Source organism: Brachionichthys hirsutus, chromosome 9 (assembly GCF_040956055.1).
Source record: "Brachionichthys hirsutus isolate HB-005 chromosome 9, CSIRO-AGI_Bhir_v1, whole genome shotgun sequence".
Classification (NCBI taxonomy): Eukaryota; Metazoa; Chordata; class Actinopteri; order Lophiiformes; family Brachionichthyidae; genus Brachionichthys; species Brachionichthys hirsutus.
This window is the reverse complement of record NC_090905.1, coordinates 13,492,743-13,519,574: the sequence shown is the minus strand read 5'-3', so window position 1 is coordinate 13,519,574 and position 26,832 is coordinate 13,492,743. Positions and strand designations below refer to the sequence as shown.

Here is a 26,832-nt window from a genome sequence, read left to right as displayed (position 1 = left end):
GTAGCATTTCATACAGAGACTTCCATCTGAGTCTATATCTATGCATAATCTGCACGTTATGTCCAGAACACAGACATACCTGGGGTTGTCTCATCGTGCGATCTTAAAACCTCTGCAAAACAAAATGAAACAAAGCTGAATATCCAGATGACGAGTGGGGAAATAAATTTTCACCACTTGGATGACGCCACGCTTAAAAAGCAGAGATTATATGAAGTGTTCATTTGCACAAACAAATATTAATTAACACAAATAGAATGATACATTTTTTAATCAGAGGTAACAATAAATTTGTATTGTTAATTATTCACAAATCCAACATTTGAATATTGATGAGAAATGTTATTCCCAAACCATGAATGAAAAGGTAAATATCCCTCAGATGCATCTCGGTTAATGCGAATAAAGCAAAGGTGAGTAGCACCCCCTAAATACAGCTGCTGCAACACGCGTGCATGAACCGAGCCCTAAAACGCCAGCGCTGCACTTTCGACTGGGAAGACTGGGCTGTATTTATCCTTTCCTTTTACTTCATGAACACCCTCATCAGCCATAATTGCCGTCTCTCCGACTCGTCACAGCTGTAATCATGTGAGACAGACTCAGGTTGTTGTAACAGGATTAAGCGTCACACAGACTTCGTGGTTTCTCCACGTCCAACCAACAACGTCAGCAGGTTTTCGGCTACATGCATGAAGCGAGGAGTGTTTCACAAAGAACAAGACTGACGTCACGTCTTCTCCTAAAACCTGAAAGGTCGGTTCCAGGCTCTTTGGCGTGTGAGTCAGGACTCATCGAGGGTTTCTACCGACTGCTCAGCTTCAGGGGAAGTAAGGTGTCTGAATTGATCTGATGTGGAATCTAGTCAGGGTCTGGTTCAGTGGAGATTATTTCACCCTCTTCTAACCTACAGACGTTTTTGAGGTGAATATTATCTTGTCAAGACTGACCACAAAGCGACTCTTCTTCTTCCGTTCTTTCTTTTTGAATGGACCGTTCCTATTCTTTGGGTTTACCATGCCTGAGCTGAGAGACAACAGAGACAGTGTTGTTAAACTGAAGTGTTTTTACTCTCAGCGATGAACCAAAGGTAAGCTGCTGGCAACCAGGTGCTGATTAGATGTATAGATACATAAAGGTTGCTTGTGTAGTGACCTCTTACACAACGTGAAGTGAATGACCTGTTAATGTTGGATGCAGCCTCGGAGTAATAACGTTACATTCATTGTGTCTGAGGTAAGACGTTCTGTTTTTATTTTCATAAAAATTAAAATGTTGGATTTCTGATGCTGTGTGCTTCTCAGTGAGTACCAGTTAGCACATACTACAGCGTAGGATACTGTGATACTGTGGCAAACTCAGTTCGTACATCAACGTTCTACATTACTAATAGAATAGAATAGAATAGAATAAAATAACGTAAAATAAAATAAAATAAAAATAAAATAAAATAAAATAAAATAAAATAAAATAAAATAAAATAAAATAAAATAGAATATAAGAGATTTTTGTCCATCAGTGGACAATTATATGTCCATCAGTGTGGACATTTATCTTCAGCTCATGAAACATAAAATAGAGATGAATACATCTGCTTGGCCACCCCACGTATGCAGTAAATTAAACAGTGGAGAGTAGCGATGATACTTAAGATGAAGGTTTTCTAGAATACGATTTTATTCAACAGAGTTGCTCTATAGCACCTCCTAGAGTTCAGAGATAGAAGCTATCTACCAGGACAAGAAGTGAAGAATCATGTGCAGGCGGGCTGGAACGGGTGGTGTAAAGTGTCCAGAGGAGAGACAGGGACTATATCAGTAGAAGGATGCTGAGGATGGAACTACCAGGGAACAGGACTAGAGGACGACCCAGGAGAAGATACATGGACGTAGTGAGGGAGGACATGAGAGTGGCTGGTGTTGGGGAGGACGATGCAAAGGACAGGACTAGAGGACGACCCAGGAGAAGAGACATGGACGTAGTGAGGGAGGACATGAGAGTGGCTGGTGTTGGGGAGGACGATGCAAAGGACAGGACTAGAGGACGACCCAGGAGAAGATACATGGACGTAGTGAGGGAGGACATGAGAGTGGCTGGTGTTGGGGAGGACGATACAAAGGACAGGGCTAGAGGATGACCCAGGAGAAGAGACATGGACGTAGTGAGGGAGGACATGAGAGTGGCTGGTGCTGGAGAGGGCGATGCAAAGGACAGGGCTAGAGGACGACCCAGGAGAAGAGACATGGACGTAGTGAGGGAGGACATGAGAGTGGCTGGTGCTGGAGAGGGCGATGCAAAGGACAGGGCTAGAGGACGACCCAGGAGAAGAGACATGGACGTAGTGAGGGAGGACATGAGAGTGGCTGGTGTTGGGGAGGACGATGCAATCGTAAAATTTAAAACCATACAAATAATGTATAAAGCAAGAAACAATTTACTTCCTGGCAATATACAAAACATGTTCAGGGATAGAGAAGGAGGATATGACTTCAGGGGCAATTATATATTGTTTGATGAATCGATTAATGGTTATGTAGAAACTGACTCTTAGAATGCGAGATTCAGCGATTGGGTGTTGTTGTTGTTGTTTTTCGTTCGTTTGATATGTTATATATTGTTTGTTTGTTGCGGAAATCTGACAATAAGTAAGGGTTAGAAATCTATAAGTTTAGACAGAGCCCTAAGACTTTAGTTTAGCTTCAGCCTGAACCTTTTATTTTCGTTCGAGCTTATGCTCATAGATCTTATGCTTCTTGGATGCATTATGAAGTCTGATCGAAAATAAACAAACAAACAGATAATATAAACAAGTAAGGATAATTTCAGATCAAACTTTAATCAGATAATTGTTTCCTTCCTCTTCTGCCATCCGTCTCTCTGAGAAAGTACCTCTGGATTGTTTCGGGGGGCACGACGTTGAAGGGTGTTCCTTTACGCGCAGTTCTTCATCCTACCATTTGGTGGCACTGTTGCATCTGTTTTGAGCTGAGTGCGCATGCGCTGTGCGATGTAAACATTTGGTAGGCCTCCTCCGCTCTGAGCTCTGCGGGCAAATGTGTACACGTATTACACCGGTCTGTATGGGCTGGACCGGGGAGTCGCTGGGAACCGGTTAGCTCGAGTGGAGAACCGAGCCGAGACTTTGGGGAAATAACTGATGTATTTAGGCAAAGTGCGCGAAGGCAAGACGTTGCCTTTTTGTCGTGGGACGATACTTTCTCGCATGGGAAGGAGACAGCGTTTGCTGCGGCTGGTCAAAAAGACTTCAAGGTAAAGGCTGTTCTTTTTGTTTTGTTTTTAGGGCTCTGTCTAATTACTGGAATAAACATGAACCCCAAAAAGACTGCTAGACAGTACCCGTCCAAGTGTGACGTATCACGTTCCTCTAAAGTCCATCACAGTGGCCAGATTTAACTTTAGCATTCAGTCAGATGCCACGTTAGCATGTCGGTGCCTCGCATGAACTAAAGTGCTGACTAGCCAAGAGTTCTTGCTAGCAGCTAAAAACAAGTTCTAAGTTAATGATGGGTTGAACCTTTGTGGGTTGGTCGTGCACAATGAACTTGATTTCACAGCACCGTGGAAGATGGCGTCGTCGAGCTAGGTCGCCGTTAGCATAGTGCTGCATCTGCTGCTAGATGTCCATTTCAGCTCGCAGCACCAGCGAGCCATAAAAGGAACAGATACTTCTGTGTGTCCTGCATCCTTCCTCAGTGGAAGAAACGGCCTGGAGACCAAATGTTTGCGTGAGTTCATCTTTAATAGTAACAACAATAACTGTACAGTAACCAGAGAGATAGTAGTAGACAAGGAGCACCAGCAGACCCCACCTTAAAGTACTATTTACCGGTACTCGGCGTTGGTACAACTAGGATTTGTGAGGATCATGGAGAGGAGAGGCACACTTAAGGCTGCTGTGGAAGCTCCAGTGGCCATGACTTTATTCTGAACCTCAGCATGTTGATCTAGTACACCTCTAAAGCTATTAATAGTGCAACCACTGCTGGGCACTGCCCTTTAAATGGGATCATAACTAAGAAGAAGCAGAACAATAAATCACAGGCGAAATGGAAACACGTCAGTGAAGTAGCCCCACTCCAAAGACGAACACCGATGCTGAGTACACTGGACCTATGTGGGTTCATATAGTAGGCGTACAGTGCCAAAAACACGCCATGTGTCTCAGATATTAGATTCACCACAGTTTATCTTGGACACGAAGAGAAATGTTGGGCCAAGAAACACAAGGAATGGACGGGAGACGAGCAGAAAAATGTACTTTGGTTTGACGGGTCTGAGTGACTCCAGCACCCTGTCTTTGTGAGATGCAGTAAGGGTGAAGGATGCCGTCTGCGTGCGTATTTCCCACCGCGAAGCATGTTGGACGAGATGTGATGGTTTAGTGGTGCTTTGCTAATCACACATTTTGGTGATTTATTCACAATTGAAGGCGTCCGGTTGGTTTTTCATCAGGATAATGGCTGAAACACGCCTCCAGTCTATGGAATGGAAAATCTGAAATAAGTGTCCTGTGTTTGTAGCCCGAGTTCTCTGGACTAACCTTTTTCATGCGCCTGTAAGACCAGGTGTGGTATTGTCAGAGGACACTTGTCTGTACCTGTTGCATTTACTAGAGAACGCTTCGGGCTCTAGTGTGAGCCCCGTCCATTAGATGCTGAGTTATGCGACGTTAAGAAGGGAACAGAAACATGCCCTCTACACAATAGAGATTGCTCACGCTCTCACGCTCTCACGGGCAGAGGCTTTTGTGCTGGTCTTGTTTTAATCTACTATCTCTCGGTGGGCAAAGAGTATAAAATACTCGCTGGTGGTTGTAGCTCTCATCCAGAAAATCTCCTTCAGCACGACCAGTGCGGCGTTTCACACTGAGAAAATCTGAACTTGAAGTGAAAGCCCTTTCTACCTCAGTGCTGGCGTGTCATGGTGAGTCAGGTCTGGGATTTAATACCCTCACAGAGCACACGGAAGCCCCCCCCCCCCCATGAAGACAGTCCTGCTGGCTCAGACGGTTTTGTTCTTACTCACTGCTTAGAAATGGCATGATGAAAGCCGACTGGCAGAGACATTTTATTTATATTCCACGCTAAAAACCCTCCAGCTTTACATTTGTCCTGGCTTTCTGTGTGCTGCTGTGCATTTTGGATTCCAAGAAGAGAAAAGCTTCTCTCTCGCCTGCCTTGACTTTTTCTCAGTTCCCTAATCATCCGGAACTTGTTTGTCGAGGCTTTTTTTCTTCTTCGCCTGGCTGTGGGTTTCGTTAGCTATGCTCCCTGCATCTCGGAGCCCCTTTTGAGATCTTTGGCAAACAAAAGCAGAAACAATCTCTGTCGCCAGGATTTATAGGGAGGCCTTGCCTCCGTTTGCTGAGCTTGCTAACAGGAATGTCCTGAGGCCACCTGGATCAGCCTTTCCCCAGGCATGGCACCGAGTTGATTCTAAAGCTAAACACAGCTTCCTGTTTCTGTCTGCGCAGAACGGACGGGGCATCGACCCCTGAGGCAGACTGAAATGTGACGTACATGAGCTTTGATGGTGAACGTGGGATCGGCTTAATCCACTACTTGGATTAAAAATGAAATTATTTGTTCTATAAATAATTCTTGGATTTATTCCAGCATACGGCGGTCCCCAGACGGGATCACACCTGTGCTGTTAGTCGAGTTTGTGTTCATTCATCTGTGACGGCCGTCCGTAGGATCACTCCGAATAAAATCTAACCTCTCTGGAAAGCAATCCCACCCAGAGGGTTTTCCTGCTGCAGTGACTTCAGCAGTTTCCATGAAGCTTCACATTATAATTGTTTTCCAGGCAGGTTCTCTTTCCCTGCTGGTCTACAAGAAGATGGACGGAAGGATGAACTCTTAAGCCCCCCCCCCCCCCCCGTCGTGGATCCCTGCGATGCCTATTTGGATTTGAGCCTGTTGTTATTATTCGTTAATTTCAGAGTGATCTCGCGGAGCCGCTGGACTCTGTAGCGTTTCTCTCCGTCTACAGGAGGATTCAAAAACTCAACTGTTCCACTGCTATTTATTTGTTTTCACCACAGCCTCCACCTCCTTCTGCCTTCGGTATAAAAGAGAAGAGGCATCATTTCTGTGAGACTTATGAAGGGACTGGACTCCTGTCCAGTTGTGTGTGTGTGTGTGTGTGTGTCTGATGACAGTGCCCAGGTGTGCTGGTGTGTGTGTGAGAGCGAGAGAGACTTGAGGAAGTCTGGAGCACTTTGACCCTTCCTGACAGTGTGATCAGCATATGACTAGCGAGCGCCGTGTCACCGTCCCGGTCGAAGGTTCAGGAGACCGGATTCGCCGCTGGATCAAGCTGCTGACTTCACGCTTCAGCAGATTTGTTCATCCTCTCTCAATCACTGAACGCTGGCTGGGCTGTCTGAGGAGTGTGTGAGCGGCTGAGAACGATTTATCTGTTCCTTTTGAAGTGGCAGGTAGGAATCTTTGGATTTCCTCCGTTTAGGTTGCGTTGACTCGTCTTTAAGGAGGTAAACGGCACCGTCATGCGGCCTCGGAGGAGAGACCGGACTGTAATGTGTGTGTGCGCGCTCTTATTCCTCGCTGCTTGTGGCGTGAGCCTGCAGAGGTGTCTTCCTTCTCTGCGAGCCGGTTCATGCAGGAACTATTTCCTCTCCTCTGTCGCCACACAGAACAGGACAGAATGATATTGGGGAAATAAAACACGGCAAAGGTCTTGGTGCCATTGCACCAAAAGACTTCTACCCCGATGTTCAGTTGTCTGTCCTCCGTCCATCTACTGCTGTCCTGGCATGGACTGCCTGGGACAGAACCGATGGGGAGGTAGTTCGGAAATAACGGCCCTTTTTTTAAATTAACTTGTGTGACGGAGTTAAAAAACAAGTAATCTGGCACTTCTAACAAGGTTAAAATGTCAGACTTCAAGATTTAAAGCTGTCCTCTTGTATTAAGCAGCAAAAGGTTCTTATTCTGATGCGTTTGGGCTCAGAGGGAAGTTGGACTAGAGGCATTTGTCCGGCCTCACCTTAGCTAGCAAGCCTCCTGCTTGCATGTTTCCTTCCTTCTGCACACGATACAAGAGATAATTCAGAATAGTCCTGCTCTAGACCCATTTCAGACATCAGCCATGAATTCATCATCAACACATTCAGAAATACAGAAAACGATTGGTCGATGCCGAGTCTGACTCTCGGCTCTGTGGGAGCAGAGCAGCTCTTACAAGTCGAACAATCCAACGAAACGGAGACGCCGTTGTTCGGTCGCTGAGATCTAAGAAAGACGGAACTTCGTTTTCAAACTTGAGTTTGAATTTCGATGCTGAGAACGATATTTGATTCTTTAAGCCGGGAAGCTGAATGTCCCGTGGAGAGGCTGAAAGGAAAAGCGCTTTGAAGCGTTCGCGAACGTAAACGCCTTTGAGCGCCGAGATGTCGTCATTGAATTGAGATTGTTCTCCGTCCTCTGCAGGTGGCGACAGACAAGGTTGCTGGTAAGCTGAGTTCTACTCTCTCATGGGTGAAGAACTCGGTGTCCCACACGGTCAGTCAGATGGCGAGTCAGGTGGCCACGCCCACATCCCTGCAGACCACTCCCACCTCCTCGTCCTCGTCCACGTCCACGTCCACGTCTCTGTCCTCGCCGTCCTCGCCGGCGCAGCTCAGCCCGGATGACGTGGAGCTGCTGGCCAAGCTGGAGGAGCAGAACAGGTCCGCTGTCTGGTTCCGAGCCTCTGACCCGATTCTGCTTATGACGTAGTTACACGGTGACGGGGGCGGCGGTCTGACTGACTGTTTATCGAGTAGCGTGGCATCCAGCATGTTACCGTGGGAACACAGAGCACTGATGGGAGTGTCCAGTTTGTTGGGTCACCAGGCTGTTGCCTCATTTGAGAAAGTCTGCTGGTTTATTGGGGTACGCAGAGGCTTTGGCGTGGGGGAGACTGGGCCCACAGGATCTTACAGAGAGGGGGGGGGGGAGTAGTCTTGACTGTGTGCACTACAGCACTATAGCTGAGTAGTCTTGACTGTGTGTACTACAGTACTATAGCTGAGTAGTCTTGACTGTGTGTACTACAGTACTATAGCTGAGTAGTCTTGACTGTGTGTACTACAGCACTACAGCTGAGTAGTCTTGACTGTGTGCACTACAGTACTATAGCTGAGTAGTCTTGACTGTGTGTACTACAGTACTATAGCTGAGTAGTCTTGACTGTGTGTACTACAGCACTACAGCTGAGTAGTCTTGACTGTGTACTACAGTACTATAGCTGAGTAGTCTTGGCTGTGTGTACTACAGTACTATAGCTGAGTAGTCTTGACTGTGTGTACTACAGTACTATAGCTGAGTAGTCTTGACTGTGTGTACTACAGCACTACAGCTGAGTAGTCTTGACTGTGTGTACTACAGTACTACAGATGAGTAGTCTTGACTGTGTGCACTACAGTACTATAGCTGAGTAGTCTTGGCTGTGTGTACTACAGTACTATAGCTGAGTAGTCTTGACTGTGTGTACTACAGTACTATAGCTGAGTAGTCTTGACTGTGTGTACTACAGCACTACAGCTGAGTAGTCTTGACTGTGTGTACTACAGTACTACAGATGAGTAGTCTTGACTGTGTGCACTACAGTACTATAGCTGAGTAGTCTTGGCTGTGTGTACTACAGTACTATAGCTGAGTAGTCTTGACTGTGTGTACTACAGTACTATAGCTGAGTAGTCTTGACTGTGTGTACTACAGCACTATAGCTGAGTAGTCTTGACTGTGTGTACTACAGTACTACAGATGAGTAGTCTTGACTGTGTGTACTACAGTACTACAGCTGAGTAGTTTTGACTGTGTGTACTACAGTACTACAGCTGAGTAGTCTTGGCTGTGTGTACTACAGTACTACAGCTGAGTAGTCTTGACTGTGTGTACTACAGTACTACAGCTGAGTAGTCTTGACTGTGTGTACTACAGTACTACAGCTGAGTAGTCTTGGCTGTGTGTACTACAGTACTACAGATGAGTAGTCTTGACTGTGTGCACTACAGTACTACAGCTGAGTAGTATTGGCTGTGTGTACTACAGCACTGCAGCTGAGGAGTCTTGGCTGTGTACTACAGCACTACAGATGAGTAGTCTTGACTGTGTGTACTACAGTACTACAGCTGAGGAGTCTTGGCTGTGTGTACTACAGTACTACAGCTGAGTAGTCTTGGCTGTGTGTACTACAGTACTATAGCTGAGTAATAATAATAATAATAATAAGCTTTATTTATATAGCACTTTTTTAGAAATAAAATTCCCAAAGTGCTTTAACAGATAATAACAAATCAGTAGTCTTGGCTGTGTGTACTACAGCACTACAGCTGAGTAGTCTTGACTGTGTGTACTACAGTACTACAGCTGAGTAGTCTTGGCTGTGTGTACTACAGCACTACAGCTGAGTAGTCTTGGCTGTGTGTACTACAGTACTACAGCTGAGTACTGGTCCTGTGTAGCACTGAGATGTGTTGTGTGTGCCGTCCCGACAGACTCGTTGTTCTCATCGTTGTTCTCATCGTGCTGAAGCGCTGTTGGAGGGTGACTTATCGTCGCCGCGGTTACCAACTCGCTGAGTTCTTCCTTTGTTGTTACTCTCACCCGTGGCTCACGCAGTCTGCGTCGGCATGGAAACGCATTTCAGTATTTGGGGCTGTGCAACGGCGTAGAGGTCAGTGACTCGTTGCTCCGCCCACAATGGCTGCTGCTCCAGAGTGCCAGGGGACACTTGTTGGGATGCCCCCCCCCCCCCACAGGTGACATTGGTATTTGTGTGTGCGTGAGTCCCGCTGGCTCGCTAAGCGCGTGCGTGTCTGCCGAGGCCTTTGAACCCTCCACAGCAGATAAAGGCGCGTCGCTCGGACCAGGAGGTTTCGTGCTGCCGGCTCCTAGATCAGACATTCCGCCTCCAGATTTCCTCAGCAGGCGTGAGGAGAGCATCATGAGTGCGTCTCGGTAAGGCCTTCGGTGGCTTTGCTCTTGAATTGCAAACTGAAGTCTCAAAGTTGAAATCGGCGGCGCATCAAAAAGGGAAATATGCCTTTAATGGTTTTTAATTCTTCCTGAAGGTTCTGATTAGATTCAGATTATTATCTGTGGAAGTATCGCTCCTTTACAGCTAATTCTCTGTTCTGTAGCTTTTTTTTGGGGGGGGGGGGGGGGGGTCAGACTTGTGTTTGGCTACTGGTGAATTATTAGCAGACGTGTTAGCATGCTCAGGTTCGTGTGTAGCGCAGCGAGTTTGTTGCTGGCGTTCATAAATAACTGCTACTTCCTGTCGATTCTCATCTTTCTTTTATTCACCTACGAGCTGAAACTTGAAGATCTTGCTGATGGTCCATTTCACGGCGTCCTCCTCGCCCCACATTTGTGTGTAACCCTCCTCCTCGCCCCACATTTGTGTGTAACCCTCCTCCTCGCCCCACATTTGTGTGTAACCCTCCTCCTCGCCCCACATTTGTGTGTAACCCTCCTCCTCGCCCCACATTTGTGTGTCACCCTCCTCCTCGCCCCACATTTGTGTGTCACCCTCCTCCTCGCCCCACATTTGTGTGTAACCCTCCTCCTCGCCCCACATCTGTGTGTCACCCTCCTCCTCGCCCCACATTTGTGTGTAACCCTCCTCCTCGCCCCACATTTGTGTGTAACCCTCCTCCTCGCCCCACATTTGTGTGTAACCCTAACCTTTCTAGGAGCTCCCTCAGTCACAGGCCTCGGGCGTTTTTCCGAGCTCAGGTGTCTGAGCCTTTGTGTGTCTGTTGTGAGTTACTGGGGGGGGGCAGCTTCTTGTCTCCGCTTGCTGATCCTTGATCAGGTCACTTTGTCATTAACGCCAGTGATAAACTAGTTTGCGTGAACACGCTGGAGGTTAGCCTCATGAAAATGAAACGGCTTAGACTATTTCAGCAATGCAATTTGAAACCGATCGATTTAAATCCACGTGCGATTAGCTCTGCTGCTCTCCAGGAGACTCCTTGGTTTGTTTTCAGCAGCTGGACTGAAGACTTGAATTATCACGTGTCTCTGTTGGACAGTTATCAGTAGAGACGGGCAGGACACATGACTTGCAGGTCCCTACCCAAACTGATCCCGGGACAGTTTGGGATATGTGTTTTCATCCGGTGTGTGAACGAGGCGTTTGCACCAACTTCACCTCATAATTTAAGGATTCAAATATTCCAACGCGTCTCCCTGATGGACCGTCGAGTTCAGACCTGTCTGTGTGCCCCCCCTGCCCCCCCCCCCCCCTTCCTTGCCTTCACTGCAGGCTGCTGGAGACGGACAGCAAGTTGCTGCGCTCCATGAACGGCTCCAGGAGAAACAGCGGCTCCTCCCTGGTGTCCAGCTCCTCCGCCTCCTCCAACCTCTCCCACTTGGAGGAGGACTCCTGGATCCTGTGGGGACGGATCGTCAACGAGTGGGAGGAGGTGCGCAAGAAGAAGGAGACGCAGCTTAAGGTGAGGGGTCTGGTGAAAGCAGACGGGAACAATCTGATGAAGATGACGGCAGCCGTGACTTCAGAGTGGTTTCCGTCCCGGGTGACCTCGTCGGGTTGTGTTTCGGCTGCTTGCTGTTCAGGTACTCGCTGAGGTCTTGCGATAACCCGGAGCTCAGTGGTTCCTTGAGCAGCACTGTGTGCAGTGGAGACTGGCGTAACTATGGAAACCTGTGGAGTGCTTCACTGGGTAATCTTGTGATAACGGACTCGGGGCAGGGTCGTGGTTCAGCAGGTAGCTTTTAGCTTCCTCTGGTGTGGCGGCAGAGGTTTGTCCTGTGGAGGTCACCTGAACGCCTCGCACCATTTCCAGATGGTTCTCAGACGAGCACAGATGGAGCGGTGACGGTCGCTCAGGCCTTAAAAACTGATGAGACTTCATCCGTTGCCCCTCCTCCCGATCTCCTGCAACGTTTTCACGTTCGGGAGTGAGTTCTGGAAGAGTTGTTGTTGCATTAAGCTGCCGCTGGAGCAGCACGTCTTCTGCAGGGCTCGGGTTTCTGTTTTTCTTACCACTTTGTGAGCAAATGGGGAAGTGCTGCAGGGTCTCTGACCACGTGAGCGCCAGAGGCATTTAACAGAAGTTGTAAAGCCCAGATGGTTGTTGCTCAGCCTGGGTATTAATCAGAACTGCTGAGGCCTCCACAAATCTGCTGTTTTCTTCCTCTTGGCTCGCATTGAAACGCGTTCTGCGGCTCCAAGGAAGGAAACTTCAGCATCGAAACAACTCGTGAAGCAACGATGAGCCTCAGACGGGAGTCGGAACAATGTTCCAGCACAAAGATCCATCTGTTACCAGAGAGGCTCTGTGTAGGTGGACCTCTGAGCCACGCACACACGCGCACACACGCACACACACACACACACACACACACACACGCGCTCCCATCACCGCAGGAAAGACCAGTGTTCTCTGCCAGCACAGGAAATTGCTTCATCAAATCGTATCAGCACTAAGTGGAAACATTGAAAATGGCCTCACTGCTAATCTGAAATGTTGTGATGATGATGATGATGATGATGATGATGAGGTTCAAATAGGAACAAACACCAGGGCACAAAGTATGTCTGCGGCTGCACCCCCGCTGTGAGCGATGCTGGTGTGTCCTCTTTCTATCCACAGGAAGTGTTTTCCCGTTAGCCGTTTAAAGTCCAACGACATCAGTTTCACAAAGGGCCCCCTTCTCCTCTCCATTCACAGGACCTTGTCAGAAAGGGGGTCCCTCACCACTTCCGGGCAATAGTGTGGCAGTTGCTGTGCAACGCCCAGAACATGCCCATCAAGGACCAGTACTCCGAACTCTTGAAGATGACATCGCCGTGCGAGAAGCTGATCCGCAGAGACATCGCCCGCACTTACCCCGAGCACGAATTCTTCAAGGAGAAAGACAGTCTCGGCCAAGAAGTGCTCTTCAACGTCATGAAGGTCAGTCTGCGGTGGCTTGGGGGGAGATGGTCTGTCCCAATCTGTCAAACGTGTAAACTGTCTGATCCCGGCCACCTCAGGCATATTCTCTGGTCGACCGCGAGGTGGGTTACTGTCAGGGGAGCGCCTTCATCGTCGGGCTTCTGCTCATGCAGGTAATGGCCTCGTCTTCACCGCGCTGACGCAGACGGTTTGATGCGTCTACTGGTTTCGTCCTGTCGTTTTTTCTAGATGCCAGAAGAGGAGGCCTTCTGTGTGTTTGTGAAGTTGATGCAAGACTACAGACTGCGAGAGCTCTTCAAGCCCAGCATGGCAGAGCTGGGCCTTTGCATGTACCAGTTTGAGTACATGATCCAGGTGGGACGCCTCATGCTCGGTAGCAGGCCTGCCATGCTCTCAGAATGTGCTCGTGTGCAGCTGTAATAGTGTGAATCTGCGCTTCTCACCCTGCAGGAGCAACTTCCTGAGCTCTACATGCACTTCCAGGCCCAAAGCTTTCACACCTCCATGTATGCCTCCTCCTGGTTTCTCACCATCTTCCTCACCTCCTTCCCTCTGCCTGTCGCCACGAGGATCTTTGACATCTTTATGTGTGAGGTCAGTTTAATGAACCGTGGATTTAATTACTTTATATTTTCTTTTTTATAATACTTTCAGGGCTTTTTTTAGTCTTTGACTCTCGTACTTTTACATTTCTAATGTTTCTGGACTATCTGGAGTACGGCTGCAACTCGCCATTACTTTCACAATCCATCAAGAAAGTGTTGTTGTAACCTTCAGAGCTCAAAGTTGCTTCTAAAGATCCCTGCCTCTGTCTAACCAGCTGTTAAAGCCCAAATACTCGTGATGCTCACACGTAAGAGGTCGGACTTCTTACTTAGCTTCGCTGGACTTAGCTGCAACAGCTATTCAGCAAAACCATCGTTTTTAGTTGGCAGTAAATGTTTTCTTCGATTGACGCAGCACGTTCGTGATCGCTGGTGAATTGCACCAGAGACGCAGACGTTTAAGAAACCCTTCATATTTTCTTTCACAAAGATCAAACGAAGCATTTCTCTGAGGCTTATGGTCACGCTGACATGATTTAAGGTCATTGCCAGGTCAAAGAGGGGATGTGATGAATAAATGAGACCAAACGACGGCATGTTAAACATTGTTTAACGTGGCGTGTAAGCTAGCTGGATTCGTGCCGGTGAGGGTTCAGAATGAGGACACCTGAAGCGTCGATCACCTGGAAAACGGTCGTGCTTTAGCGCCACCTGCCGGCGGTTCACAGACACTACAGTCCCGTAGTAGTGTCATGAGTCGCGCCGTCTCTCTACGGAGCCCTGCTGTTATCTGACCATCGCTCACGAGGCAACCCCGCAGATTACTGGCGATCTCTTCCTGCAGGGGCTGGAGATCGTTTTCCGTGTTGGATTGGCCATCCTTCAGATGAATCAGACGGAACTCGTCCAGCTCGACATGGAGGGAATGTTACAGGTATGTTGCCGCAACCGCTACGTTAAATTACAGACGTGCATGCGCTGTGATGCGCAGGTGATGGCGGCGTCTCTGACGTTGGCTGTGGCTGGTTGAAGTCAGGGAATCGCTCGGCCGTGACTTCATGGTACACACTTATTTGAAAGTTGCTGGATTGGGTTGCTCTTCCTTTTCCTTACTTGACTGCAGCACTTTCAGAAGGTCATCCCACACCAGCTCGACAGCGGCCCGGATAAGGTCATCCAGACTGCTTATCAAGTCAAATACAACGCCAAGAAGATGAAAAAGTAAGCTCAAGTCTCGCCAGCCAGCGGCGCCGCCCTATATTTCTGCTCACGCCTTTATATTTGCTCATTCTAGTGGATCCGTCTCACTGCAACGCCCGAATTTAGCATTTTCCCCTTCTTTTTTGATGTTCCAGTTCAGCTCCTCTGTTACTATGACATCACAGCCATGATTTTGGTGAAGTGAATCACAGATTTAGAATTTGATTTCAGTTTTCAGTTTTATTATTTTTGTGTTTAGTGTTTAGAACATCTCATATATTTGTCAGGTTTTTAAATTACGTACATTCAAGATTCTTTATTGTCATTATGCCAGCTTGCTATTTCAATTCTTTTAAAGTTGATTGAATATTGATTAGCCCTGTAAATTAAAGCAGGACCTAATGTTTGCATGATTGAGTATTTAAAAAAATATTCTCTAAAATATTGTCTGAGAAAATTGAAACGTTTTCTTGCAGAATCTCCACGATATTAGCTTTTCTTTTAGCGCCCGAGCTAAAAAGGTTTCCTTACATCTCTCTTGTAGTGACAGTGACATTCTTCCTTTGTTTCAGATTAGAGAAAGAATATACTACGATCAAGACAAAAGAGATGGAGGAGCAGGTGGAGATAAAGGTGGGCGGAGCCTGGGGGTGCGTGATTACATGTGTTGAAGGCTCCTCTACGACTGTTTGTCATGTGATGCTGTGCTTTGACGCTCTGCAGAGGTTGCGGACAGAGAACCGGCTCCTGAAGCAGAGGATAGACACACTAGAGAAAGTGAGTGCAGCGGCGTTTGTCGTTAGACGCTGCTCCCCGCCCGTCAACATTACATTAACCCCACCCGGCTGTGAATGCGCCTACGTCGTGCTGCGCCTCCTAGCGATGGAGTCTTTCACTAACTGGGCTCTGTTAGCTGAAACTTGATGGTTCACGTCTACGATACATGGAATTATCTGACCGGAGATAATGTTCAGAAACGGGAGCCAGGCTTGGACTTCAGGTTGTCATGGTGACTGTGTGGGTGGCTTAAATGACGTCCTGTAGTTTCACCAGACAGACTGAAGCAAAGACGGTAAAAAAAAAACAGGCCTGTTTGGAATGTGAAAGAGGCTCCTCGACTCTGTTCGAGATGATGCGACGCCCTGCATGCCGAGTTGCATCGTTTGAATCCTCCTGCGCCGCCGCTGCATGAGGCCTGCCGCGCATAGAACAGGGCTCCACCGCGTCTGCCTGCAGGGAGGGGCTGTGCTCGAATGGAGTCCATTATTTCATCCAGCCTGAAACTGTTCTCTGACGCGGGACCCTTTAACTCCTTACTAACCAACGCAAAGAGTTCCTGTTCAGACAAGCGCTACATAAAACCGCTCTGACATCGCCTCTGTGCTGCTGCTGCACCTAGCTCGCCTTCCTGCTGCTAATGGAGCTGTCCTTTGCTCCTTCCTCTCTAAAACCTGTCTCTGTTGTTACTGGCAGCACCTCATTTTTCACTTTTTCACCACACCTGCATGCAATGTTCCTTTTCTACCCCTGGATTGCAAGATCCTTCTAAAGTCTGTGAGCGAGTAGTTCTGGTGGGGAAATGAACATTGGATTTTCTTATTAAATCAATTGATTGTTCTCGTGTGCTTTAAACTGTCCTCTGGATTGTCTCTCTCTGCTGTCTCTCGTTCATATCTCTGTTTTGTAGGAAAGTGCTTCCTTGGCAGATAGATTGATCCAGGTATATTCCTTATTTTCTCTCTCTTTATTGCGTTGCACCTTCCTCCTCCTTTCTGTCTGGGTAGCATTGCATGCTTATAATTAGCACAGTGAAGGCTAATGCAGAATCAGACAATCTCTTAACAGTTCTGTGAACTGATAAATAATCCAGATGATCACAGTGTTAAAGAAGTGCATGAAACGCCACAGAGTGAGAATCACAAATCAATGAAGAATGACAAGCTAATTAAAATACAGATCACACAGTGCTGCAGCCAAACGGCGCATGTCGTTAGAACCATCCATTTCGTCCTCTCGCTTCACTTGTTCTCGTGCTCACCTGCACCACTGCTCGGTTGGGTATGTCCCAAGGGACAAGTGACCCGCGCTCAGGAGGCGGAGGAGAACTACCTGGTCAAGCGGGAGCTGGCCACAGTCAAACAGCAGAGCGAGGAGTCCGGCGCGCAGCTGGAGCAGGCCAAGGGAACCATCAGGCGGCTCCAGCAGCAGCCACACCCGGTAAGGAGGGCCCCGGGGCCCCCAGCTGATGGTCGCACCAGCTCAGGTCCTGCAGGACAGACCCCTTAACACTGACGCCGGCGCCTCCCGCTGGCGGTTTCAGGAACACTGACGCCTCGCCGCTAGCCCCCCCCTCCTGCCCAGTTAGCTCATATAGAGCTTCACGCACGCCTGATGAGCATTTGTTTTGGCATGCATGAATTCAAATTGGGACATGGAGCACGACACGGTTCAAATGCCTTTTGTTTCGGCGCCCTCAGGCGTGTAGGTTTCACACACCGCAGCCTGTTCACGGAAGCCCCTCGCATATCTTCAGACGACCACCGTTAATTATTCATGGCTGGATGATAATGTGCACACATCACCGAGTTCTACATAATTTGCCGACTTGCTTCACAATGAGGAGGCGTAAATGATTTATGCGTAAGCGAGAGGCATAATGTTTGACGGCAGCTGAAATGAGAGTTGGATGTTCTGTGGCCGGGCGTGACGAGGCATTGAGACGTACGTTCTGTCGGCAGATTAAAGAGGATCAATGCTCTGCTGCATCGCTCACACACATCCTGCTGTCCTGTTTCAGAAGGGAGTCCCTCGGTACTCGGAGGAGTCCGTTCTGCAGCTGGAGAGGGAGCTGGTGCAGGCCAGGCTGAAGGAGGCAGAGTCCCACTGTGCCCTCAAGGAGATGCAAGACAAGGTCCTGGATATGGAGAAGGTGGGGTTTCCATCATGCTGTGTCGCTGTGCTATGTTTTTTTTTACAGTGTTTAACCATATAATTCTTATGCATCGTCCTCAGAGGAACTCCTCTCTACCAGATGACACCAATGTGGCGCGTCTTCAAGACGAGCTGATCGGGGTGAAGCTGAGAGAGGTGGAGGCTCTGACTGGCCTGAAGGAGTTGAGGCAGCAAGTCAGAGATCTGGAAGACCACTGGCAGGTCAGCCCACGGAACAGTCGCCGTCCTTCTCTCATGTGGCGTGATGGAACAGCAGCTGACTGGCGTTGCTGTCCCCAGCGACACTTGGCACGCACGACAGGTCGCTGGAAGGACAGCCCCAGAAAGAACACGGTGAGCGAGCTGCAGGACGAGCTGATGAGCGTGAGGCTGCGTGAGGCTGAGGCTCAGGCGGAGCTGCGAGAGACGAGGCAGAGGATGCTGGAGTTGGAGACCCAGGTCAGACCGCTGACCACATTAACATGTTCAAGCCCATCCCCTCATTTAAACTCACCTTTTTATGCTGCAGTGTTTGGGGTTTTCCATTTTTATCATGCTGTTAACTGCAGGAAATTAAAGTTGTTCTAAGGCAGGGGTCTCAAACTCATTTTCTATTAGCATTATGTTTCCCCTCCAAAGGCCAAATGTAAACCGTAACATTTAACTAAATGTAATGTCATTTAATGTAAAATAAATGCAACTACTCCTTAACATGCTGTTAAATTATTTTTTATTTTTTATTTAACTCTTTAGCCGCCACAGTAATTACAACAAAATATTCAGTTTTGATATCACTTTTTGAAAAGGTTGTAACTTAAAAAATGTTAGACATAAAGCCAGACTGTAAATGAGAAAAATCATAAGTATGAACCAAAGTTTGTGATGGGAATTAATTAACACATCTAATAATGTAGAAAAGTTCCATTCAAATCCAGTCATCACGCAGGAACAAAGATAATCGATACAAAATCAAAGCAAAACCAGAAAGCCACCACCTTGTCTTGTCATGGACATGAGCAAACCAAAAAAAACAACCGAAGTGGGCAAGATAAAGAACATTCCCCGAGTCAATGCCGCGGAAAAGACGTCACTTTCAGGATCAGCACTGGACAGCTCCATATATAGCCGACTACCTATGGAGCTGTCCAGTGCTGATCCTGATCCATATGTAGCCGGTCAACATTTCAGCACATGCTGGAAAAAACAAAAAAGTTTAAATAACTTTCAATAGTCACCTCCAGCAGATTATTGATTTCCTGACTGCAGCGTGTTGCTATTGTTGTTGTCATGTTGCTGAATTTTTCCGTTTGATCAGTTCACTACTTAAGTTACAAACATTGCATACTCAATTGTATAGTTGTACAAATATATGGATAGATTATTGCTGTTATTATAACATAAATCATTTCAATTGATCAGGTTAAGAAAACCACACTACTCCATCGATCAATAATAAAACTCATTCAAGTACATAATATTAAATAATAAAGAAAGAAAAATATCATCCAATACAAGTTATGGCATTAACTTTGTTCAAAACTCTTTTGTCGCAGTTGAGAGGAGCAGAACTGCAGTAAAACCAACAAATGTGGGCTGTTAAGAACATGTGTGAGATGCAGCATTTTACAAAAACAAATGTCTGCACACAGCTCTCGCAGGCCACAAAGATGACTTGGAGGGCCACATTTGGCCCCCGGGCCTTGACTTTGACACATTTGTTCTAACGGATGGACTCTGTAGAATGAGATCTTTGAGCTGCATTGTCACACGCTGTCCTTTAGAGGGCAGCATTCATCTGTTCTTCTTACTGTCTTAACATTTGAAGCTGCCCAGGCAGTTCTGAAATCCACTTTTGATCAGCTTGATTATTTATCAAAGTAATAATGTTATACATTTTTATTTCTATATCTGCTTTACTCTCACAGAATCAAATTCACTGCAGCCAGTTGCGACGTGCCGAGCATGACAGTCGCTCCCTCCAGGACCGCGTCCAAACTCTGACGGTGCAAAATAAAGACCTACATGTGCAGCTGCAAGAGATCAAGAGGAGACGAGCTGAGATTGAATGCAAGGTGCAACTCTCCTGCTCTGCAGCGCTGCACCTCTGTTGTGGCTAAATCTAAAGGTGTTGACGGCGGCTGTATCCATTCTGACGGATCTGCAGATGCTGCCAGATATCTGTTAAACGTCTTTCTAAAGAGGAGTGGCATTCCCAATCTCTCAGGATTTCACACATGAATAGAACGTGTACAAATATGACACATTTCATGTTTTTAGACTGGCCCTTGAGCGCAAGCCTCCCTGGGGCTTTGGCAGGGGTATTTTTGAAACAGCTGGCGTGTTTGGTTTTCCTCCAGAGTAAGGAAGAGGTGATGGCAGTGAGGCTACGGGAAGCTGACAACATCGCCGCTATGGCTGAACTCCAGCAGCAAATCTCAGAGCTTGAAATCCAGGTAAAGTCCTGATGCACTCTTTGTCTAAAACATCACACTCCCACATCTGCATCAGACTTTAAAGTCTCCTTCCCAAACCAAATGTAACCACCAGTGAAACTCTTAGGGGTTGTGTTCCTGGTGGCCGCAGGAAGTTCCGGTAGATCAGATCGTGCTTTTAGCCGCACAGACGCTAGCTTTCAATCGTCAAGATCATTTCACGTGACCCATTTGTGATCTGGTGGTTTCGAAAGAGGCTTTTGATGTCAGACGTTTCCGTCCACCACTCGCAATTTCACAATATTAAAACCTGAAGCAAACACCCGTGTCACTAAAATCTGATTAAATCACCCACAAAGTCCTGATGACACAGATTTATTTATCTTTTAGTTTGACTGACTATGTAGAGAATTCCTTTAGACTGATTGTAGAGAGTCCAGAAGAGAAGATCTATAAAGGCCAGGCCAAATAGAATCCGGATTAGAATTGCTGCATTTAACCCACATTTCAGACCCGAGATCTCTTTGACAAAGAATACGATATGTCATAAAGAAAGATTGTCTGAGGCTAGTTATAGAAAAACTAATTAAGTTTAAAAAAAAATGTTTTTCAGTTCATTCAGAACCAAAATCTGTCGTGAATAAAGGAACTCCGACAGAACAAACTAAATACGGACCTGTCCTCGCGTGGGTTACACATGAAACCAGCTAAAAGAAACCATTCATGTTTAAAGGCTTGTTTGTGGAATCAACACCATGCCTTTCATGTTGGTGGGATAAATACGAGCCACCCTTTAGCCTGGGGGGGGGCATCACAGAGGTACTTGGAAGTCGCTTGGGTCGTTGGGTTATAGAACCATCCTCGTCGCTGGGATTTAGTGATGATTGATCTCATTAACTTTAGAAGATTCATTATGTTCATCAATATTTCTTTTATATTTATTGATTGGTGGTAAATCTCATGCTGATATAATGGACAAAAAAAATAATTAAAATTAAACCGTAGATCTTGATGCGGATCTGCTCCTAAATTCAGTTGTTCTGTTTCGGTACATTCTTCACTCGCGCTCCACGATTCATGAAGTTCTGTTTACCAATCCAGACAAAGCTCAGTGCCCAAAAAGAAGAGGAAAAAAATATTTGTCATTGTTTACCTTGTTTACTCCGAGACGGAGGTTATGTAATCGCCGACTTTTGTTTGTCCGTCGGTCCGTTAGCAAGATAACTCAAAAGGTTACAGAAGAATCTTGATTTACATTTTCACATTGAAAACCCCATATACCGATTAAAAAATCTGAAAAAAACAGATTTTCATGGTTGGTGTATAAAGACACCAAGAACAATCTGGAACCTTTTGGTGATCATCCACCTCCCCTAGTTCCATGAAGATCTGTAGTTTTTGTGTCGTCCTGCGTGCAGACTGACAGACAAAACAACACCGGAGAAATATCTCCCTAACAGACGTACTATTAAAAAAAGAATTGTATATTAACACGCAGAGTGACCTGCTGATGTTGCTGCACGCCTGACCTTTCACTGAGATGAGAACATGCTGCTGTAAATGTAAGGTGGTTCAGATAGTCATAACTACAGACCTTTACTATTTCTGAGTATGAAACCTCAGAAGAAGAAAAAAGAGAAGAAAAACACCGCCTCCCCTTCACAGGCAAACAAGATCACACGTTGTGGTCTGAGGTTATTGTGTGATAGTGCAAATGCATGCAGCACCATTTTTATCACTACCGCCTCATGCCTTTCACATTCTGTGCTATGAAGTGTTATTTGTCAATAACCTGCAGAAGCGTCACGTTTTCTTCTATCCCCTGATGGTCTGCTAGGAAATGTTCTGATTGGCTGGAGTCCAGGAGCAGGGCTTTACTTCCGAGCGTCTAAGCTGGCCTTCCTCTGCCATTCTTGGTTTGTTGGTTTGTGGTTTGGTTACCGTACTTGTGATTGAAGTTGTGAGCAGAAACTGCTTTAATTATTAGAAATCCTGAACGATTCCGCGGCGCATGTTGGTGCCGACGGCTTTTAGCTTTCTTTACGACCAGGGTTTGATCCGCATCCGGGTTGTCTCAGTGTGAAACGCGGCGCAGTCGGCCAGAGCAGCCTCTTCATTCCACATGAAGGTGTGCTTTTAACACCCTGTAATACCAGTCAGAATGAATGAACAGTTATAAATGAGTTATAACAAGTATAATGACATGTAGGGCTAAACTGCTGAAAGGAAGCAGAAACTTTACCAAAGGTGACACGCAAGGTTTCTTTTTAGATTTTTAGGACATGCTCAAATATTTACAAGACATGATTCAGGCTCTCCATTCCGATGAATGATCAAATGGTTGGATCATTAATCTCACGTTATGAGCCCAGCAGCTAGCATCGTACACTAGGAGCGCGACGTTTGACGTTCCCAACTAGCCCTGACAGCTGTCGCTTCACGCAGCTGAACACGAGGACGTCTCATTAACTGCCTCGTTGTTTTACACGGACAAAAACAGCAGATTCCTGGAATAATGTCTCTGTTCTGCGAGCGAGACGGGCCTCCTGGGACCCGTCGCATTCAGCCCCGCCTCACCACAGGAATTAGAAGCGCTATCTGTATTTTGGGGTGTTGGTCAGACCCGCTCTCTCCTCTCGGCAGCTCAGCCACGACTTCCTTTTTCTGTCTGGGTGTTCCTGTGAGCAGTCTGTGGTTTCAGCTCCTCTGTTTGGCTGCTCCCTGCACAAAGGGGGAGCTCCAGGGCAGATGTCTTGAGCGGGGAAGGTAAACATCACCTGGGCTGCTTGACTGTTAAAACGAGCTCACCCCAAGGGCCCGGAGAGGAAGACGAGAACAAATGACTGTGTGACGGCCTGACGCCTGTAGATTCGGGTCTTGTCTCGGCAGTTATTCTCCTTCCTCAGTATTCAGCAAAGTTTGATTTCGTTCTCTCTCGTCTTCTCTCTCGCCAGAAAGAAGAAGGAAAGGTCCAAGGCCAGCTGAACCACACAGACTCCAGTCAGAACATCCGTGACCTCAAAAGCCAGATCGCAGAGCTGAAGCACGAGGTGAGGCTCTGAATCTCCCTGTAGAGATTCAGATTTAGTTGCTGTTTCTTTGATTTCACAGCATTGCCTCAGATATGGTTTCACTTTGAAGCTAACTGATTATTATAAGTGTTAACTACACCCAGGCACTTCCTGTGAGGGGCTGACTTTGCACACCTCCTGCAGAGCCCTGCGCAGAGCCGAGGTATACAACAAAGCTGGGTCTATACTTAGAGCTCGCACCTTAGCCTATAAGGTTTTATAAAGATCCAACAGCTGAATGTGATTACTGCCAGAAGAGGAGAATTATTTGAAGTATTTGAGTGTCCTTCTCTCAGTAAGAGAAAATGCTGCCATTTTGTGTGGATCCCCACGATGATGGGAATACAGTCGTCCCTCGATATAATGCGGTTCATCTTCCGCGACTTCGCTGCTTCGCGGAGTTTTTTAATGCAATTTTTCAGATTTTCTTTTTTGTACTTGAACGCGCATTGAAGCGGCGCACGGACGAAGAGGCGCGGTCGGAGGAACTGTGAGTCGCTATTAATCATTTCTCATGTGTTCAACCTCGTAGGTTGATCATTAAAATTAAATTCGTTATCTCTAAAAGCTATCATGTTTATTTGTTAAGCGTTTGTTTTATAGCGCTCTTGTTCTCTGTGTAAAAAGAGGCTTTTATTTTGTATTTTGGGTTTCGTTTCTTCCTGTTGATACATGTAGCCGCGCTGCTGTGCTAAGCTATCCAATAAAGCAGCCCACGAGAGGCTAAAGAGAGCACGAGTAGAATATTTGTTCTTTTGCACTCCAAGCGGCTCTTTCCTGCGGGTTATTTTTAGAACGTAACCCCCGCGGAAAATGAGGGACTACTGTACTGGCAAAGTTCCTTCGTCTCCACTCCAACTTAAAAAGGCACGAACCTTTATTCACCGATAAAAGTCTCCAGTCAGGATTTCATTGAATTGATTTGTGGTGAACGGTCCGTGGCGATATGCATCGTCTTTATTTGGGGTTCTACAAAGGAAAAAGCAGCAGGAATCCTCACAGGAATGTCGGCAGAAGAATACTTGGGTCTCAGATGGAGTGGAGTCAAAGAGTAAAAAGTACTCCTCGAGTGAAAGTGCAGTACTCGAGGAAATCAACAAATTAAACTCCCGTCCCCTAACCCTGACTGGCCGAGCAGCTTCTCTTTGCTGATAGACTTCCTTCAAATCAGATATCAACAGGAAGAACTTCAGAAAATCAAAAGCAGAACGCTCAGAGGAGATGGGCTGCGGTTCCACCGGAGCCTGTTAGCTTATCGACGTCGTTTCCTCTCACCTGGGTTAGGCTGGCGGGGGCTGGGGGTCCTGCTGCGAGTGGCAGTGTCTGTCCAACAACAGCTCCGCCCCCTACGCTAAAAGCCTGCATCGTGTTGCGGGAAATGTCGACTGCTGCCAGTCTGATGCCGATCACGTCACCGTTTCCTTTGTGCAAGGCAGCAGCAGGAAGGCCCAGCTCAGGCAGGGCTGATTGTGATTGTGTTTACTGCGCTATAGTGTCACCTGCGTGCGGCTCCTGTGGCAGGCTGACGGGTGAGTAGGGACGGATGGCCTATTTCCTCCTCCTCCTCCTTTTGGGTTTAGCTAGGGGGGCGATGTGGCCTCCAGCCCATCTCTGCAAAGCATTCGGGAATGTCATGCCGTCCCAAACGGAGCGGCTCTGCTCCCATGAAGCCCTGAAGCATTAGCTTTGTCCATTTTCACCCGCATGTTGCCATTTTTTGATGCTATTTAAATATACAACGCTGTGCTTAAACAGTTAGTGTATCCCCCCCCCCCCCCCCCCTCCATGTGTATGTTTGGATCCCCTCTGCATGCAGGCTGGTCTTTAGCCGGTCTTTAGCCCGGCGCTAACGCTCTTCTTATTCCCGCTCACAGCTTTGCTGCTTGAAAGGACGGCGGCCGTTGGTCGGTCCGCCCAGCTTTGATGGGATCCACATCATCAGCCACTACGTGGGGGACGACGTGTCCTATCAGTCCTCAGATGAAGACGGCGTCAAGGACAGCCAGCAGAGGGCCGGGGGCCGTCTCAGACTGCACCCTATCCTTGGGGATACCGAGAGCGAAGACGAGGAGGAAGAGGACGATGACGAGGACGCCCTGCGACTCTCTGTACCTCCGACCACGGTGTGACCATCAGCCGCCGTCACGGAGGCCGCCGGCGCCCAGCGAGGAAGAGGAGCTGCTTCATCGGCCACCGTCACGGAGGCTGCCGGCGCCCAGCGAGGAAGAAGAGCAGCTTCATCAGCCGCCGTCACGGAGGCCGTCGGCGCCCAGCGAGGAAGAGGAGCAGTTTCATCAGCCGCCGTCACGGAGGCTGCCGGCGCCCAGCGAGGAAGAGGAGCAGCTTCATCAGCCGCCGTCACGGAGGCCGTCGGCGCCCAGCGAGGAAGAGGAGCAGCTTCATCAGCCGCCGTCACGGAGGCCGTCGGCGCCCAGCGAGGAAGAGGAGCAGCTTCATCAGCCGCCGTCACGGAGGCCGTCGGCGCCCAGCGAGGAAGAGGAGCAGCTTCATCAGCCGCCGTCACGGAGGCCGTCGGCGCCCAGCGAGGAAGAGGAGCTGCTTCATCGGCCGCCGTCACGGAGGCTGCCGGCGCCCAGCGAGGAAGAGGAGCTGCTTCATCGGCCGCCGTCACGGAGGCCGTCGGCGCCCAGCGAGGAAGAGGAGCAGCTTCATCAGCCGCCGTCACGGAGGCCGTCGGCGCCCAGCGAGGAAGAGGAGCAGCTTCATCAGCCGCCGTCACGGAGGCTGTCGGCGCCCAGCGAGGAAGAGGAGCAGCTTCATCAGCCGCCGTCACGGAGGCCGTCGGCGCCCAGCGAGGAAGAGGAGCAGCTTCATCAGCCGCCGTCACGGAGGCCGTCGGCGCCCAGCGAGGAAGAGGAGCTGCTTCATCGGCCGCCGTCACGGAGGCTGCCGGCGCCCAGCGAGGAAGAGGAGCTGCTTCATCGGCCGCCGTCACGGAGGCCGTCGGCGCCCAGCGAGGAAGAGGAGCCGTCTGGATTCTAAATGGCAGAAAGGAAATGCTTCATCATTTTATGTCATTAGAATCACATGGATTTAGTTTGCCCCCCCCCCCCCCCAAGGAGGAAACAAAAACAAACATCAGTCTGTGAGCGCCAGCGGGCGAAGCAGCGCGTTAAAGAACGGGGGGCACCCCTGGCCCGACCCCCCCCCCCCCCTCCTGCAGGTACAACACAGAGACTGTGCAATAAGAGCTTCGACGCTGCGTCACTTCATCAAATGTGCTTTTATATTTTTAAACATTTTATAAATGAACATCAGAAATTGTATCAATGCCGTTACGACTGTGCCCTTCATGCAGCAGAGACAGGATTGTGTACTGTGTGTGTACATATATACATATATATATATACCTGTATTGTGTTGAGCCGCTTCAAGCCTTTAGCACGCCTCGTGCCTTTTCACCGGCGAACCACAAGGTCAACGCCGTTCGCGTTCGTGCAGAAATGTAAATGTGTCGATTTCCTCCCAACTCCTTTCCAGCTTGGAAATATGCGGTTGCGTATTCCACATTCAGAGTTTTGTACAATCGGGGGGAGACAGAAGGGACGTGTTAGTCGACCGCGCCCACGGACGAGACTCTGGACGCTGGGAGACGAGGGAGACGCTGATTTCTAACGACTGTTCTTTAATGGCGCCCCGACTCCTTGTGGAGTCTGAGTCTGTCCTCGGGGAAA

General features: G+C 48.1%; 1 protein-coding gene across 1 annotated transcript; it reads left to right on the top strand.

Moving 5' to 3' along the window:
* The first annotated feature begins 1,075 nt into the window (after positions 1-1,075).
* Positions 1,076-25,673, top strand: evi5b (ecotropic viral integration site 5b). Its single transcript, XM_068743956.1, has 20 exons — positions 1,076-1,090; positions 7,476-7,714; positions 11,302-11,491; positions 12,731-12,955; positions 13,036-13,110; positions 13,187-13,312; positions 13,409-13,552; positions 14,348-14,437; positions 14,627-14,724; positions 15,276-15,336; positions 15,427-15,480; positions 16,391-16,423; positions 16,774-16,920; positions 17,501-17,632; positions 17,716-17,856; positions 17,935-18,093; positions 19,560-19,706; positions 19,992-20,087; positions 23,021-23,116; positions 25,012-25,673. The coding sequence occupies exons 2-20, from the start codon at positions 7,557-7,559 to the stop codon at positions 25,264-25,266; spliced, it is 2,427 nt and encodes an 808-aa protein (XP_068600057.1). The 5' UTR covers positions 1,076-1,090; positions 7,476-7,556; the 3' UTR covers positions 25,267-25,673.
* The last annotated feature ends 1,159 nt before the right edge of the window (positions 25,674-26,832 follow it).